An 18,035-nucleotide genomic window follows, 5' to 3' on the forward strand; every position below is an offset into this window, starting at 1 on the left:
AGGCTATGTAGGTCTTTTTAGTCCAGACATTACAAGAAAAATTTACAGGAGATACCCAAACTGCTGAATCTTCTCCCTTAAAGAGCTGTAGTAGTATGTAGCAAACTCACTTGTGTTACGTTGTGTATGTGTGTGTGCATAGCAAGTAGAAGCAAATCAGACTGTGACTTCATTTCTTCCCTGATGTTCCATGCTCAATTTATTAGTTTTGATATAGACCATACTAATGTATTAAACACTAAAACACTAAACAAAAACAGTAAGGACAAATTAACATAAATTAATACATTAAACATTACATAACTAAAACACAAAAGAACTCTGACCTCCAAATTCAAACTGTAAAGATACAAAAGCACAAATATATTACTCTAGTATTACCAACGAAATAAGCTTATTGAAGTTACTAATAATCATAACCACAAATTATTACATGGATAGATTTCCTGTTGCTCAAACCCTCCATAAATGGTTTCCAATTTTTCAAACAATTTTTTTTTCCAATCTGCTTATTTTTAGATCCATCCTTAAAGCTCATTTTTCTCCAGACACCTCCCAGTTTGATTTAAACTGCTCTGAAACCCAGTTTAAATCAAATCCAGTCTGGGCATTTGTACATATTCATCCTAATCATGGAAGTGTAAGAAAAGAACCTTCAAAGTGGTGAATTGGGGGCCAACTCAGCTGTTTCAGTAGCCAAGTACAATATTAATCCTGTTTCACTGAAAAATGCTAACTCAGTTGTTCCATGCAACCAGTTGCAAATCAGACTATGATGTCACTTCTGTACTGCTGTTCCATGCCTAACAAATTTAGCCACAAAACTCACATTATTTTTATATTCTCCTGATTTTTTCAAGGTTTATAAAAAGAATCTTCACAGTTGTCTATAGTGATCCTTTTTGGCCCTCACACATAGCTTTACTTCTACAGTTCTTCAGCTTGATTCTATAGCAAAAGCAACTGCCTTACTGAGTGAAAATGGATAAGGAAGTACTGAATCTGTCATCCTTAATTATAGTGCTATACAACTGATCTTGGGGTGCTTCTAAATAAGAGGATTCCCTTTTTACAATTGTTGATGGAATTCATTCATTCTGCAAGCCAGATGAAAAGTATAATGTTTCCATTGTGGATGGCAGCTAAACCAAACAGTAGATGTAAATCTCAGGTAATCAGTGCACTTGCCACAATTCAATTTTTTTCTCTTTTGCCTGCCTCCTTCCCTCAGATATTGTTGCTAACTACCATTGAGGTGACCTTGACTCGCAGTGACCCTGTGGATGAGACATCTCCAAGACCCCCTGTATTCCATTGCTTTGCTAAAGTCTTGTAGGCCTGTTACAGACAGGCCAAAATAAAGCTGCTTCAAGTCACTTTGGAGGTATGGTATTTCAATGATGCATGAGTCCTAAGACTCCAAAAGCCACACCAAAGCTGCATTCCAGTCCTTAGGACTGGAGCGTGGCTTTGGTGCGGCTTTTGGACTCTTAGGACACATGCATCATTGAAATACCATACCTCCAAAGTGACTCGAAGCAGCTTTATTTTGGCCTGTCTGTAACAGGCCGTAGATTCATGCCCATGACCTCCCTAACTCAGTTTAGCCATCTAGTCTTTCTCTCTTTCTATTACCCTCCACCTTTCCTCACATTATTGTCTTTTTTAATGTTGTGTTGTCTCATGGTGTGGCCAAAATATGACAGCCTCAATTTGATCAACTTGGCTTCTAGGGGTATTTCAGGCTTGATCTGTTCAAGGATGCATTTGTTTGTCTTTTTGGTTGTCCATAGTATCCTCAGCACTCTTCTCCAGCACCACATCTCAAATGAGTTTACTTTCTTTTTATCCACTTTTTTCACTGTCCAGCTCTCACATCCATACACAATGATGGGGAATACCATGGCTTGGACAATTCTAACTTTAGTGCTCAATTGTATATCTTTGCTTGTTAAGATTTTGGCTAGTTCTTTCATCTCTGCCCTTCCTATTCCTAGTCTTTTTATTTGCTAACTGCAGTCTCTGTTCTGATCAATGATTGATTCAAGTTATGAGAAATCTTCAACTGTTTAGACTTCCTTATCATCAGGGTTGAATGTATGTAGGTCCTCCATGGTCATTAGATATAGACAGGTTTTAGTTCCTTTTCCTTGAAGTAACTGTTCCCCTCTACAGTATTAAATTCATCATACATAATCTCATTGCCCAGATTCATTCATACAATTTAAACAGGAGAAAAAGGTATTCTATGATATTACTGGAACTCCATGCATTAGGGCTGAATGCCTCAAGATGTGATAACCAAGCCACAACAACACACACACACACACACACACACACAGAGAGAGAGAGAGAGAGAGAGAGAGAGAGAGAGAGAGAGAGAGAGAGAGATGGTCACAGAAGGCAAAATAAGGGCATTCCCCTCCTCCAAATAAGAATTCTGCCCCATGAATTTTTCACATTGGTAATTGAGACACTGATAATTGTTCACACCTAGAACTCACATTTTCTCTGTCTGTGGTTCGTGGCTCTGTCCATTGTTCTGTCTGTAGTAACTTTGTCTCTTCTCTTTCAGTGTCTAAATTCTATTTGTAGATTCTCAAGTAAAGTTTTAGGTTACCACAATGGTAGAAATGTGGGGATGAAAAGAATATTCTAGTGGGGACAGAATTCTTATTTGGGAAAGTCAGTGACCTCATTCTACACCTTCCTTCCCAGAATGAGTAGGCTCTTGATAGACCCCAGATCAGTTAAAGCCTTCCCCCACAAAACCATCAACCTTTTGGATTTTAAAAACACTTCTTTTACTTTCCTTAGTTCCCTGAGTTCCTTTGTTCCTTTTTTTTATGAAATGGTGCCTGTATTTCTGTTCTGATATATCTGGCCCAAAAGTAAATACCTCTTATAAAGACAGGAATAGCAATATCAAGTACATTTCTATACCACTTATCAGTACACTTAAGCACTTCCTAAGAAGTTTACAATGTGTAAACTAATTGCCCCCAACAGGCTGGGTACTCATTTTAGAGACCTATGGAAGGATGTAAGGCTAAGTTGACCGTGGAGCCTTGCCTGGGATTGAACTCACAAACTTGTGGCTGTAAGAGGCTGCAGTACTGGCATTGTTCACACTGTGCCAGCAGGGCTCCTAATAGCAATAGCAGCTACATTTATATACCGCTTCATACTGAATTAAGCAGTCTCTAAGTGGTTAACAATATATAAGCTAATTGCCCCCGACAAGCTGGGTACTCATTTTAGCATCCTCGGAAGGATGCCAGGCTGAGTTGACCATGGAGCCCCTGGCTGGAATTGAACTCACAACCTTGTAGCTGTGAGTGAGTAGCTGCAGTACTGGCATTTAACCACTGTACTACCAGGGCTCCTTAAGATGCTTTATAAGAAGATAGGTCTTGGGAAAAGCATAGGAGAAATGGGAAAGCTCCACTGCAAATAAACAGAGCCAGAAGTGCAGGCAGCAGGTATCAAGAAAAGTATTAGGAAAGAGGAAGTGAGAGAAGGGTTTAGTTTATCTTTTCACAGAATGAGACTTAGCCATGTTAGCCTTCCCCAACCTAGTTCTTTCTAGATGTGTTGAGCTATGTTGGATCTGCTAACTTGGAATGATAGAAGTTGCAGCTGCAGGGCACCAGGTTGGAGAAGGCTGGCCTATGACCTTTTTGAAGAATCAGAATGAGTTTACTTCTGGTCCATGCTAGCTCTGTTGATAAAACCAAACTCTCCTATTTTCTCAGCAGTCTGTGGGCTTAAAAAAAACCCTGTAACAATCTGTATTTCAAACACATAATTTGAAAGTATTTTCTCAGATTTTATCTCAACTAGACATCAATAGCAGAAGGTGCAAATGGTAGTGCAAGATATTGCTAGAACACCATTCACTGGGGCTGATTGCCTCAAGATAATCAGGCCACAACAATAGATTTGAGAGGAAAGAGGAAGCATGTAGAGAAATACACAAACACACAAAACATTTCATAATGGCACCTACCTAGCCAATGCAAAAGCATCTTCAAGAAAGCCAGCACGATCAGCTGAACTAAAATCCTAATGGAGAGAGAGGGGGGAAAAAGAGAGAGGAAAAAACAGGTTTGTTCCGTCATCTTTAATTGCACTCAGCAAATCATAAAATTCTTCTATTAAAACACACATTTGGTAAAATGGCTTGGAGTAGTAGTGTGAGCACTGGACTATGACTCTGGAGACTAGGGTTTGAATCCTGACACAACCATGTAAACCCACTGGGTGACCTTGGACAAATCACAGTCTCTCAGCCTCAGAGGAAGGCTGAGAGATTTGCCTTAGTCAGAAATGGCTTGAAGGCCCACAACAACAACAGCATCAAAAACAAACACTATAAAACATCTAAAACAATTCCATGATACATTAAATAGTATTAAAATGGAAGAAGAAACGATTGATGCCTCTTGGGTCAACTGAAGATGCTGTGAATCACCTGAAAATATTTATATCTCATCTTTCCTGTAACAGCCTCAAGGCAACACACATGACTCTTCTCCTCCACTTTTAATGACAGCCCCATAAGGTAGATGAAGCAGAGAGGGAGTGACTGGTTGAAGTTCACCCAGTTAGTTTCTTGTCTTAGTGGACTCTTGCCCTCCTGATTCCTGTCTTAGTGGACTCTTGCCCTCCTGATTCCATCCAAATTCTACTTCAACACTTTTAACAGCTGCACCACTCTGGCTCTCACATCCCATAAAGGAAGGCCCATATCCCTTTCAGCAGACTGACCTGGTGGTTGTTAGTCATGATACTGGCCAAATCATCCCAATCTCGTGTTTCATAGTTGACACGATAAAAACCAACATGATCCTTGTTCACTTTCAAGAAAGAATTGGGAGTAGGATTGCTGGGTCGTGTAATAGTAATGCCTGTGGAGTTGAAGAAAAAACAAAGAAGGCCTTACAAAGATAGGGCTATATGAAACATCCTCTCTCCAAGGTCCTTGTCACTCTCCACAGTTCTTGTCTGTTTATCCTGAAAGGTTGTAAACAATATTGCTAAATTTGAGGCATTTGTTATGTACAGATTTTTTCCCCTGAAAGTCAAAACAGCCTGGGACCAAAATTATCCCAAAAATGTTATTGCTTTTTTCTTTTAGCATATTTTTTTTGTCCCAGGTAATGTAATGTATTGAGAAAGAAAGAAAGAAAAAAGGTCTCATGTCATTTTCCCCCAGCAAACCATGATGCCAAAAAACTGAAGTGACATGATCTTGTTTATCATTAGATTTGGAGCATGCATGGAGTGAAATGGGCAACTCTGTAATTCTTAGAGGGTTCTGGAAAAAAAGGAAGTGTACACTTACCACTTATTCTTAATATTAACTACAATGCTAATCTTATTACTAAGCCTCAGTACATTTGAATTTTCTTTGGGTTCAGAAAGTATCCCACAACTCACTCTATGCAACTCCTTTCCCCCCTATAAGTTGTCTCACAAGAAGTCTCAGAGATGCAACATAGGTTGCACCCGCACTGTATAAATAATGCAGTTTGACACTGCTTTAACTGCTATGGCTCAATGCTATGGAATTCTGGGATTTGTAGTTTTGTGAGATATTTAGCCTTCTCTGTCAGAGAGCTCTGGTGACCCACCAAACTACAAATCCCAGAATTCCATAGCATTGATCCACGGCAGTTAAAGCACTGTCACTGCATTATTTATACAGTGCAGATGTGGCCGATTTTAGGGCTCGAGATTACAGAGTGACCGCATGGTCCTGAGCCCTACCGTGTGGTGGCTGCAACCTCATGGCATGGCCCCATCCACATGGAGGCTGCCATGATCATGCAAACGTGGCACAGCATCTACACGTCACACCAACGCGCTTGTGTCATCTACACATGGCAGTGGGCCAATGGCACACTCATGGCGTCCACCGCGTGCACCAAAAAGAACCCACTTTTAGCAGGTTCTTTTTGATGTGGAGGGAAGCCGCATGGTTTTGCTTTTGTGGCCTCCCTCAGGAGCAAAAATGGGCACCTCCAGCCTGCTCTTTCGGGGCGGCCTGTCAAGCCCCATAGATACTTGTACTGAGATCCTTCAAAGGCTATTGGCATTACTTTCCATCCTTATCAAAAAGACATCTTATTCAAAACTTGGAAAATCTCATTGATGTCATTGTTGTACTTACTTCAGGAAAGTAGGCTGAATAGGGCTGGGCTGATGTTTAACTTTAAATTAATTTGTTTCTTAAAAAGTTTTATTGCTTAGATATCCATTATCCACTAATTAAGATTACCTGCAGGTTCTGATTTATTGTAGAATGTTTCACTGATTGTATTTCCTTCATACCATTTCACTGGAATATTCCACCTGTAACTGAAAATTTGAAAAGCAAGGCATTTTCAGCTTAAACATAATAAAACATTTATGAAGCATTCTGCAGCAATAACCCATGGTTTTTTCTGGATTCAATAAGCAAAAAGAATACAGGCAAGATTAAGCAATTTTTGCATGTTAACTCAAACATTGCCCAAGTGTCTAGGTATTTAGGTTGTGGTGGACAACTGTCGAGATGTTTGAAGGCTCTATTGCCCCTACAAATACCTTGGAGGGCTACACACCTCTCAACAGCCCACCCCAACCCCTGTTTGTTACTTCTGGGGTCACTTTCCTGTTGGAAAAAGGAGACTTCATGCAGGCCACTGAGGACCAAAAACATGGCATTTTGAGGGACTTCTTTTTAAATGCCCCCCCCCCCCCCAGGATCTCAAAAATCTTGGAGCCCACCCCTTTGTCATTCCAATTTAGAGATGCCAATTCATTACACAGGGTATTTGTCTCTTCTTTGTGGGGTTTCCTATTCTGTGACACAAAGGCGTCCCTCCTCAGGGTTTTGTATTTTGAGAGGAAAGGCTGCCTGCCTTTTCCTCAGATTATTGTCAAATGATTTCATTGATTCAGTACCTAACTCCTAGCACCAATCCTTCTCAGTATAGCTCTGAACAGTTTATGGCCGAGTGAGCTAAATTCATGACAGCCCAACAAAAGCACAGAGTGTATCTGGGAGGAAGGGAGCACAAAATGAATGCATCCCCACCCCCTAATTGTTAGGGAACTCTGCTCCCTAAGAGAGAGTTCTTGGAGAGAATTAGGGTGCATTTATACTGTAGAAATAATGCAGTTTACCAGCACGTTAAGGGTGGTAGCTCTATCCTATGGGATTTGTAGGTTTATAACTTCTTTAGCCTTCTCTCCCAAAGAGTGCTATAAATCCCAGGATTCTACAGGATGGAGCCATAACAGATAAAGCACTGTCACACTACATTAATTCTGCAGTGTGGCAACAGCCTTAGACACAGAAAATCATTGATACGTAGAACACTTCAATTTGTGAGTCCATCATTCTATTGGTTACCTTTATTTGCCCCTTTTCATTTGAAACCTAAACTGTATATCTAAAAGTTCAAATAAAATTTTAAGTTACTGCACTGCTAGAAATTTGGGAAATAATGGGAAAAAAATCATGGGAAAGTCTTTTTAGGGGGGCAATGGCTTCATTTTATCTTTCCCACCACAACTACATCCCTGGGAAAGGCCGAATGAGATTATTTTTTATGCTTATCTAGAACTGATTAAAAAAAAATAAGAGGAGAACAGTTGTCAAACACTTGGCAGATCCCAATACATGACTAGTCTTCCAGAAGTCATTCACAAGTTGTGTAGGTTTGTCCCACATACTTCAGAAGTAGGGCTGACCCTATCATTGGGCAGACTGAGGCAGCTACTCAGATGGGAGATGGGAGAGTTGGGAAAAGCTGTAGTCCTCACATTGTTCTGCCTGGTTACCCCAGCCATTCTTCACTCTTAATACACAGCCTATCTCCATCTTCTGAAGTAAGCTGTTGCCCTCAAACGTGGTGGAGGGTGGCATCCATCACAAATCCTGAATTAAGATTCAACTGTCAGTCAAATATGTGGAATGAGGAGAGAGTACTCTCTTGCCCTTCACCTCAGACAGCAAAATGTTTGGGGTTGGGCAAGCCTGGAAGAAATCGTATTCCTGCTGATTCCAGTTTCTAGCTCTGCCATACTGCTATAATCAGGAATACTAATAAAGAAAATCATTCTTATAAACTGAACAATACACTTGATGAATGCTGTTGAGTTAGAAGACACTTAGAGCACACCTACTAAATTTGTAAAGCTAGGTAAGTTTAGCCTACAGCAAGGGTGATGATGGGAGTAGTGCCCTATCTCTAATTAAAAGTATTGGGGGATTTTTTAAAATTATTTTTTGTAGCTGGATGGACAAAGTACTGGCCTCTGGATATTGCTGGATATTGAAACTCCCATCAGCCCTTGCCAGAATAAGCAATAGTGAGGAATGCTGGAAATTTCAGTCCAACAACGTCTGCAAGGCTGCATTTTGCTCACTCCTGTCCTATATTCAAATAAAAACCAAGCAGTAAAGTCATTTGGGAGCAACAGAATGACTTAGCCTAGACCTTGACCAATACGGCAACAACAACAAACTGGAGAAAGTTTACCCAAAGTCAGAAGATGGCTGGGAAGGATCTGCATTAGGATCCAGTAGGAAACGCTTCTGTGTGATTGTTAAGTTTGAATTCACGTTCAACACAGGGTATCCCATCTGCCTGGTCCAGGTGTCCATCACTTCTTCAACCGGTTGACCACTTGCCTAAGAAGAATAGTGGATGGTCATGATGAGAAAGCCAAAGCTGACTGAAGAAGGGTATAACTCTTCTTCTTAGGAGGTGAGAACCTACAGAGAGAACAGTTTCCTCTCATAAATTCAAATTTTAGGAATCACATGAGCACAGCTGGTCCAAAAACTATCTTTATTGAACATCAGCAATAAAGGAAAAGAGAACTGTTTATTATATACTGCTGCCATAGATGGAGAGTCACCTATTTGAACATTTGGAGATGTAAATGCTCAGGATATTGGAAGCTACCTGAAGTGAAAATATTTGATTCTTAGAAGACAATGTTGTCAGCCTGTTGCAGCAAAAACTGCAACAGCACCTTCCACACTAAGTAATACACGAGTAAGAAGCAATAAGTGAGTAATAAGGAGGAGGTGACTAAAATGTATGTAAGTGAGCAACTAACTATCAATTGCCTTTGTGGCTAGGAAGAGGAGAAGAGCTAGTAAGCTGTATTTCTTATCAACTTTTGTAAGCCACCTTGAATCCCAGACTTATGGAGGAGGGGATATAAATAAACATAACCACCACCACCATATTCCGCCATGGTACTCCTCCATTCCTAGTGGTCTCAGCTGCTTGATTCATTTGGGGACTCCTTGTAATTTTACAGTCAGGACATCAAGGAAAACACTATTAAGAGTTAATAGCTAGCAATGGGGAACATGTTTTCCTTCCAATGCTGTTGGACTGGACAGGTCCCATAATCATGCACTATGCTATCTAGGGATGCTTGGAGCTGCAGTGCAACACCTTCTGGAGGGCTACAATTCCTCTCACCTGCAAGAAAATATTACCATTTCTGTGGGACACAGAGTTTTTAAGAAAGGTGGAACACTAGAAAAGGACTGTTTGCACCTTTTGTCTATGATGGTGTTGCACAGAGCATGAGGAAAGTGGGCTCTATATCATACCCAGCTAACTTCATCAGTTAGAAGTATGTATTCAGAAAAAATAAATGACTGTTAGTGCCTCAAAACAGAGCTGAACCTAAATTTCTAAGAAAACATTTTGTGATAAAAATGTCTGAGATTTTCCTTTTTTCCCCTCATGCACTCCTTGAAAAATAATTTTCTCAAAATAATATATGTGCCATATTTATTTTATGGTGGATACCATCCCTGCATCCCAAATATCCCAGGAATTCTGAGGAGAGGGGGAACAAAATACAGATCCAGCTACCTACATAGCTGTTGCTACTTCTATGGGAGAAGAATAAAAATTTTGTACAGAATGTACCTCTTCCAGTGCTTTCCAGAACTGATCCGTTCTTGCATTTCTAAACTCATAGTCTTTCAAATATTTCTGTTGGAGAAAACACAGACCATTAAATTGTAAGTATTATCACCCAGTGTAACAGCCCTCATGTTTCTGTATTAGAGGTTCTTCATGATGCAAAGGCCAGCCTCCTGATGGGGTGGGACAGAACCTGGAAAAATTATTTTTTTGGATTACAATTCCTAGAATCAACCACTCACATTGGCTTGGCCATCCTGGCTGGTTGATTCTGAGAACTTTAGTCCAAAAAGAGTGACTTTTCCCATCTCTGAAATTTTCCAGAATCAGCAAGCGGCAACTTTACACTATGCACTGGTTTCCTATTATTTTTATGAGCACAATTTTTATGGGCATAAATGCTACTGACAATGGTTTATGAAGCCCTAAATGGTTTGGCCTAATAAACAACAAGAGTTGTGCTATATCAGACCAAAGTCCTACATTTAGTTCATACACACAGTGGCCAACTAGAGGCCAGCAGATATGAAAAATGATCCATTTCTTTCTCATTTCATTCTCATTGCAACTGTCCCAGTTCCTTTTTCACTTTCCACACCAAAATCTATGTATATTTTTGTGTACATTCCTTCAAATTACAAGCATTTTTGCATGATTTTTTCCTAATGTTCTCATCTTTTGTGTATTAAACAGTGCTTCCCAAACTATCTGACCTGGTGGACCCAACATGCCAGGGACCAGTACCCTATTTATGCCATGTTATTACTGGATTCCCTGGGATCTCACAGGCCATCACTGGCTCACAGACCATCACTTTCAACAGCACTGGTTTAGCCACCTTTGAGTACATTGTCTCCATTGCATTCATTTTCCAAAGAAACTTATTTTTAATTTGCATATATTTCAAATGTATGTATAGTTTTGTGTGCAATTTCCCCCCACCAAAACACACTGCAAATATGAAAACACAGACTTCTGAAACAAGATGGATTTAGTTCTGCTGCTAGTTTAAGGAGGTACAAAAATGGCTACTCCCATATGGAAACATGAATACATAGGCTTTATTTTCAGTTCCTACCCACAAGCAGGACATGAATGCAATAGCACCTTCCCAGTCAAGTTTCCCAGCAACTGGTACCTTGAATGACACAAGATATTTTCTGTTTCCCATTTGACTATTCTATCCATATGCCAGACTATAGAAATGACAGCAGAGCTAGAGTGGTATCACACATTTGGCCAATGTGCTGGTACAATTATTGATATAACTAACTTACATGTTGGTCCAATAATATTTACAATTAGATTGCTCTGTCAGTATGTGCTTTTGATAGGTGGTAGGGAGATAGCTACAAATGCTTCATACAAGCAGTAAGCATATGCTTAGATAGGAGTGACCCAAATAAAAGAATAATATTCAAGACCTGATTCTCAAAAGAATTCAAGTTCCTTTTCTAAGTATACAACGTGATCCATTATGTTCCTGCTAAACACTATGGAATGTGCTCCAGTATATGGCAGAGGATCACATACAAGCAATAATATAAAATGAGTTCCATCAGACAATATGATACTTATGAATATAGGAAGACAGAAAAGACACGTGGGCAATTTGTGACCCTTCAGTTATTGGACTTCAGCTGCCATCATTTCTCACCACTGGTGATACTGACTTAGGGCTAGTGACAGCTGATGGTTCCATGTCAATGGGGTGCTGAATATTCTCTGGGTTTTACCCTGAATTCTAAAGGAAAGAGATTTTGGATTAAGCTTCAACTGAACAGCTGAACCATTGTGTGGGATAGGGTTTAAACACTTTTAAGATGAACTTGGAATGATTTCACTCCTCTATGGGCGTGGAAGCCACCAACTGGCAATGACTAGCACCAGTAGTTGAAGTCCAACAATAACCCCTGAATGTTCACAACTTACCTACTCCTGATGAATAAGATTTGGGTGTAAGAAGTTGGACTTCCAAATTCGGCAAATTTAATCTGTGACTAGACTACATTTACTGAAAAGAGCTACAAGATGAATGAAAGAATATGAAACTTTAAATAAATAAATAAATTCTGTCCTTGGTTTAAACATAGGGGGGATACAGATGGGCAGCTCCATGCTGCTCATTTTTGCCCCTCATTGTTGCCGCACTAGCCACATGGTGCAGCACCCACGCACTCCCTAAAAAGGAGCCACTCTAGGTGGCTTCTTTTTAGGGGCATCATAATGGCGCTCACACACTATGATGCAACCACTCCTGGAGAGCGCCGTTTGGGTGCTTGGATGCCTGTGCATCATCGTCACGTGCCCCATGTAGATGGGGATATGGTAATATGGTGCACAGGCACCGAAAGAAGGGCTGGGCATGTGTGGATGCCCAGCCCTACCGAGCCCTAATTTTGGCCCCAGGCCGGCGCAAAGGGCCATAGTCAAAAATATAATTCACATTGACCTTAATCATTTCATTCAATTAAAAAGCTATTTATGTAAGAGAGCAAATTGTTCTCATTACACCTCGGTTCACCTTATATTTCTGCTGTTCAAGAACACTTCTTAAAATAACCTTCATCCATTTAACTGGACAGGAATTTATAATCCAGGTACACCATGTAGGCTTCAGTAAACAAAAAAGATCATGGTCAGAATGCTCTCTGCAAGCTCTTCAGTCCTAATTGCATTGTCCAATAAATGTGTCAGGCTACAAAATGCTGACTCCCAATGTCATTGCCGGATAAAGAATAGAGCTGTCCATTTAAAAGCACTGAAACCTACTTTTAGAGGCCAAAGAAAGGAACCTGCAGACATGTGATTGGAATGTGTAGAAAAATTTATTTTTCACTCTGGACAGCATTGTCAGGGAACAGCTGTGCTTTTGCTGCATTGCCTTTTAAACATCCCCTTTGGGCATTTTCACCTATAATTGAGACATAATTTTTCTCTTGCCAAACTTATACCTGATGTCAGCTGTAAAACAGAATAGGTAAGCTTGATAAAGCGATTGTATTGGAACCACTTTGCTGAATAATGTGTTCTTTATGGATCTAATTTAGGGATATGAATTGTCTTGCCCACAGGCAACATGGGGCCTCCCAAGGCTCCAAGCGCAGCCTCCAGGAAAAATGGGTGGGTCTGATCTTCAAAACAAAGCTGGGTCAGCCTTGGTTAGTACTTGGATGGGAGACAGCCAACAAATTTCAGGTGATGTAGGTTATATTTCAGAGGAAAGAACTGACAAAATCAACTCTGAATGTTCCTTGTCTGAGAAAACCCTATGGAATTTATGGAGTCATCTTAAGCCTACAAGTGATTAATACTCACATAAACAAACACAGGCAGCCCCCCCCCCGAGGTCCTTGGAGTGGAATCCGGGTGGGTGTATCCCTGGTCCCTCCACAAGTGCTCACCCCTGACCTAACTAAGTGCCTAGTTTGCTACAAAATTTACATTATCACCTAAATGAATGGACCATGTTGGGCATATTAGGAAATATATCCAGTGATGTAAAAGAAACAGGTGTTACAGGATACATATTCTAGGACTTTTTGATTGGGAGGGATGAATATATCATCTGCCACTACCTGTTTCTTTGTAGCTTAGCTTCAATTCTCACAGCAGCCGGGGTGAGCTGGATTTTCCTAGCAACAAAATGTTGTTGTAGTGGTCCCTAAATGTATCCCAGTGCACAGCATTTGGGGATAATTTGGTCTTGAATGGAAAACTGACCTCATTAGTTTTACAAATTGCACATATGCCTGCCTCTGGGGGGAAAAACTTATAGAATGTGTTTGTTTATAAGGACCAAGACAGCTGCAAAGATTTTTGATCTGTCCTTGGAGGCATGGCTATAGAGAATGTAGAGATCCTCAATATATCAAAGCCTAATCCAACTGCTAATGCAAATGAGAGTAGACTATTGAATCAAAGGAACTTTACTGATCATTGGATTATTAATTGTTCTTTTGCTACATAAAAAAACACCTCAGGACTCACACTAGCATGGCAATAACCTTGAAAAAAACCCAGTCAAAATGTCCCTAATATGCCCTTAAAATTGGGAAAAAAAACTAACAATGTTGCATTTTCCATCAAAGTGATTCCATTCTCATTCATTACGTAGCTTTTGAAATTGAACATCATTACACCTTCATTACAAATGCCCCCCTGCAGGCAACTAATTCCACATGACTTTTATTTGTAGTGGCAGCTGGCTACTCTGATGTTAGTGGGGTGGTTAATCCAGGGTAAGCAAATGTGGTGCAGTTGTTTGAGCATAGGACAAGGAGTCAGGAGATTGGGGTTTGATTCCAGATTCAGCCACAGAAACTCACTGGGTGACTTTGGGCAAGTCACATACCTCAGTCCCATATAAACCCATGATAGGTTTGCCTTAGGTTCACCATAAGTAAGAAGCAACCTGAAGGCACATAACAGCAACAACAGAAACAACAACAAATCCAGGGTGCTGTAGGCTCTATTTCAGAGGAAGGAACTGGCAAAATCACCTTTGAGTATTTCTTGCCTAAGCAAACCCTATGAAATTCATGGGGTTACCACAAATTGGCTAGCTACTTGAAGGCATACACACAGGCGTGCGCACAAACACACATACACACACACATCCAGGATACAGTGTGAACTGTAGAAGAGCTATCCGATGTGCAAAATCATATGTCCAGAATAAGTTTAAAGCTTTTGAAACTGCCTTTAAAATGTGAACTAAAATTTACCACTCCACTGACAATGGGTGCATCTACAGCATAGAAATAGTGCAGTTTGACACCACTTTAACTGTCATGGCTCCATCCTGTAGAATCCTGAGATTTGTACTTTTGTGAAGTACCAGCACTCTTTGGCAGAGAAGGCTAAATACCTTTTGAAACTACAAATCCCAGGATTCCATAGGAAAGAGGTACAACAGTGGATGTCAAACTGCATTACTTCAACAGTGTAGATGCACCCATTGGCACTATCTGTCAACACTGGTTACGTATAAATTCTTATCTGAAAACTTTGACTGCCCGTACCTTTATTCATTGCTTGGTGCCTCCCCAGTACTCACTTCACTTCAGTCAATGTGTGTGATACTTGACTGCAAAAGCCACATTTTTTTCCTAATACACAAGTAACTATTTACTTTGATAAACTCTCCATGAAGCAAATCACCTATTTCCTTCCTATCAACTTCTTAGACATGGAGTCAGCTTCATGAGACAGTAGATGGTGCTGTTTATCTCACTCTTGGCTGCTTCTGTGTGCTTCCACAAAGGTAGTCGCAGGATAACACTACTGTGCATACAGCTCTGGTGTGTCAGTGTGTTGCCTCTTGCCTGTGGAGTAAAGTTGGCTGATGGTATGGAAACAAAAGTGGAAGGCAACATATTCAATTAGCCTGTTCCATAATAATTGTTACCTTTCTCTACTAGCATGACACCAGTGATGGAAGCATTGCTATCTTTATCACTTTTTGATTTCAGTTCTGATTCTTGGCTGTAGGTGCATCTGTGGTATAAAATGGAAGGGTAACAACTTGACATGAGGTTAGGGGAAGCTATTTCTTTTAAACAATACTGTAGTTTAATGACTGTAATTCAGTGCCTGGAAATATTACTCTTTTGGATGACAGTTTCCATGCTGGCTGGGGAATTCTGAGAGGTCAGATTTTTTTTTATTTTTTTTTTGGTAGTCCAAAAAGTAACATCCACAAAACCTGCAAAATGTAAAAATCAATAAATACAATGCCATTGTTGTTAACCTTAGAACTGGGGGAAGCTGAATGAACCTGCAGCTGTATTTTACGGTCACTCTTCTGGAATTGGAACCAGACAAATAAATACCATAAACAGAGCTTGGAAATGTTACGTTTTTGGATTACATCTCCCAAATCCCCTAGCCAGCAAGGGAATTTTTGAGAGCTGTAGTCCAAAACAGTAATCTTGCCAGGCTTTGCTGTGTTCTTAATGATCCCTATCAGGGCAGCAAGAAATACATTTGTGGTTGTTGTGTCCCTTCAAACCCTTTCTGCTTTACAGTAACCCTAAAGTGAACCTACCATGGGCTTACCATGGGCTTTTCTTGGCAAGATTTGTTCAGGGGAGATTTGCCACTGCTTTCCCCCGAGGCAGAGGCTGAGAGAGTATGACTCGAACAAAGTTTCCATGGCTGAGCAGAAATTCAAATCCTGGTCTCTCAGAACTATAATCCAACATTCAAGTCACGACACCTTATTGGCTCTCAGATTTGGCTTATGCCTAATGTATACTGTTATGAAATTGCAGGGATTATGGTTTACTGCTGAATGCTGGTTTACTGGCCATGCAAAGGTGGCATATATGTCCTTTGTCAGAGAAATTACAGGGAAACAGGCCCATATTGACTATAACTGGAAAATCCTCTAGAAAGTGGGACTCGTTTCAACATCTCCTCACTAAGCTAAGCATAATGTTGTCTAGGTATCTGTACATGAAGAGTAGAACATGGAAGACTACAAAAGATACTGAAGTTTTGAGACAGAGACTAAGAAGAACGCAGAATTAAAAACCACGTACTGCAGCATCTTAGGGTTCTTGTTGCCTCCTTAGAGATTTGATGTGGGACTTTGGGCTGCCTGTCAGAGCCTCCACTTATGCTCAACATGTCTATTTGAAGTAAACCCTAATATTATGAAAAGTCAGAACAGTATATACTCTACTGCATAGAAGAGAGTCAGAACCACCTTTGTTATGGGGAGAAGCATGTTATATTTCCTTTTTTCCCCTTGTCTTCTTAGAGCTAAGTATATAACACCACAACAACAGAGAATTACCAATATATGTTAAATATATCCGTTTTCTATTCTTCACCCATATGGGCACACACTACTTGAATAACAGTTGTTTCTTTCTTCAGTGGAGAAATGGGCACTGTTTATATGGGAGGGGATAACATGCACATCTCTATACATTCAGCCCTCCACTTTTGTGGGTTTAACATTTGTGGATGTGATAATTCATGAGTTTGTCCATGGTATAGTCAGGAAGGGAGCATGCACATTCCTTCTCCTCCTCCCTCCCATGCTTTTCCCTGGGGGGGAGAGCCTAGGAGGGAGAGAGCAGCTGGGATGGCACTCTCACACACCCTGACTTCCCCCATGCTTTGGCCAGCTGAGGGAAGCTGGCCAAACAAGAGGGAAGGCAGGGATGTAGCCAGGATTTTAGGAAGGGGGGGTGTCCAGACTAAGTGCCACCATTATAATGGGGCTTGGGTGCGGCGGCGCAGCAGCACGCACCATTCATTTTTCTAATGGAAGGGGGGGTCTGGACCCCAAGAACCTCCCCCCTTGGCTACGTCCCTGGGGAAGGCAGAAGGGGCATGTACATGTACTCCTCTTCTATCCATGATTTGGCCTGCTTTCTTCAGTGGGCCAAAGCATTCAGGAAGGTGGTAGGGATGTTCAAACATAGAGAGAAGATGAAAGCGTGCACACACACCTCTCACCTTTCCCCACATATTTGTGTTTTTTCCACTTTCACTGAGATCTTGTGCCCCTAACCTTTGTGAATGTGGAGGGCAGACTGTACATTCAAATTATTGGTATAGTAAACGTCACATTGGAGTTTATCAGACAAGGGAAATTGGAAGTATAATCCAATGGCAATTTGAACTCAATCATGGGGTTTCATTTTATTGCGTGATAGACTACCACACACAATTTCAGGCAATGGGAAGTCAGTCCAAATGCAATCATGGGGTTTCACGTTATTGTGTGATAGACTACCACATGCAATTTTAGGCAATGGCAATTCAGTTCGAATGCAATTTGAATTCACGTAAATTCGCTGAGCTAGCGAATTTACATGAATGTGTTCTGGCCCCACTTTCTTTTCATTCAAAATGAAGAGAAATTCCTCCCATGTGATAAACTGCATTGAGTAATATAAGGGACAACAAGGGCCATCTGGCCCAACCCCCTGCCATGCAGGACTCCTGAAAGATGCTTGTCCAACGTTTCTTTAAAGACGTACAAAGAAGAAGAGTCCAGCACTCTCTAAAGCAATGTATTCCACTGTTGAACAGCATTTACAGTAAAAAAAAAAAGTTTTTCCTAAA

General features: G+C 40.6%; 1 protein-coding gene across 1 annotated transcript in view; it reads right to left on the reverse strand.

The window, feature by feature from the left end:
* Positions 1-18,035, reverse strand: part of ENPEP (glutamyl aminopeptidase) — a 71,614-nt gene that overhangs the window by 13,000 nt on the left and 40,579 nt on the right. The window contains exons 9-13 of the mRNA XM_089527070.1: positions 9,954-10,019; positions 8,535-8,686; positions 6,284-6,363; positions 4,771-4,910; positions 4,010-4,065 (exon numbers count right to left, since the gene is read on the reverse strand). Of these exons, the coding sequence (XP_089383196.1) occupies positions 4,010-4,065; positions 4,771-4,910; positions 6,284-6,363; positions 8,535-8,686; positions 9,954-10,019 (494 nt within the window). The remainder of the gene's footprint in view (positions 1-4,009; positions 4,066-4,770; positions 4,911-6,283; positions 6,364-8,534; positions 8,687-9,953; positions 10,020-18,035) is intronic.

The sequence above is a fragment of the Sceloporus occidentalis genome, unplaced genomic scaffold, assembly GCF_023333645.1.
Source record: "Sceloporus occidentalis isolate IW3139 unplaced genomic scaffold, rSceOcc1.0.p SCAF_5, whole genome shotgun sequence".
Lineage (NCBI taxonomy): Eukaryota > Metazoa > Chordata > Lepidosauria > Squamata > Phrynosomatidae > Sceloporus > Sceloporus occidentalis.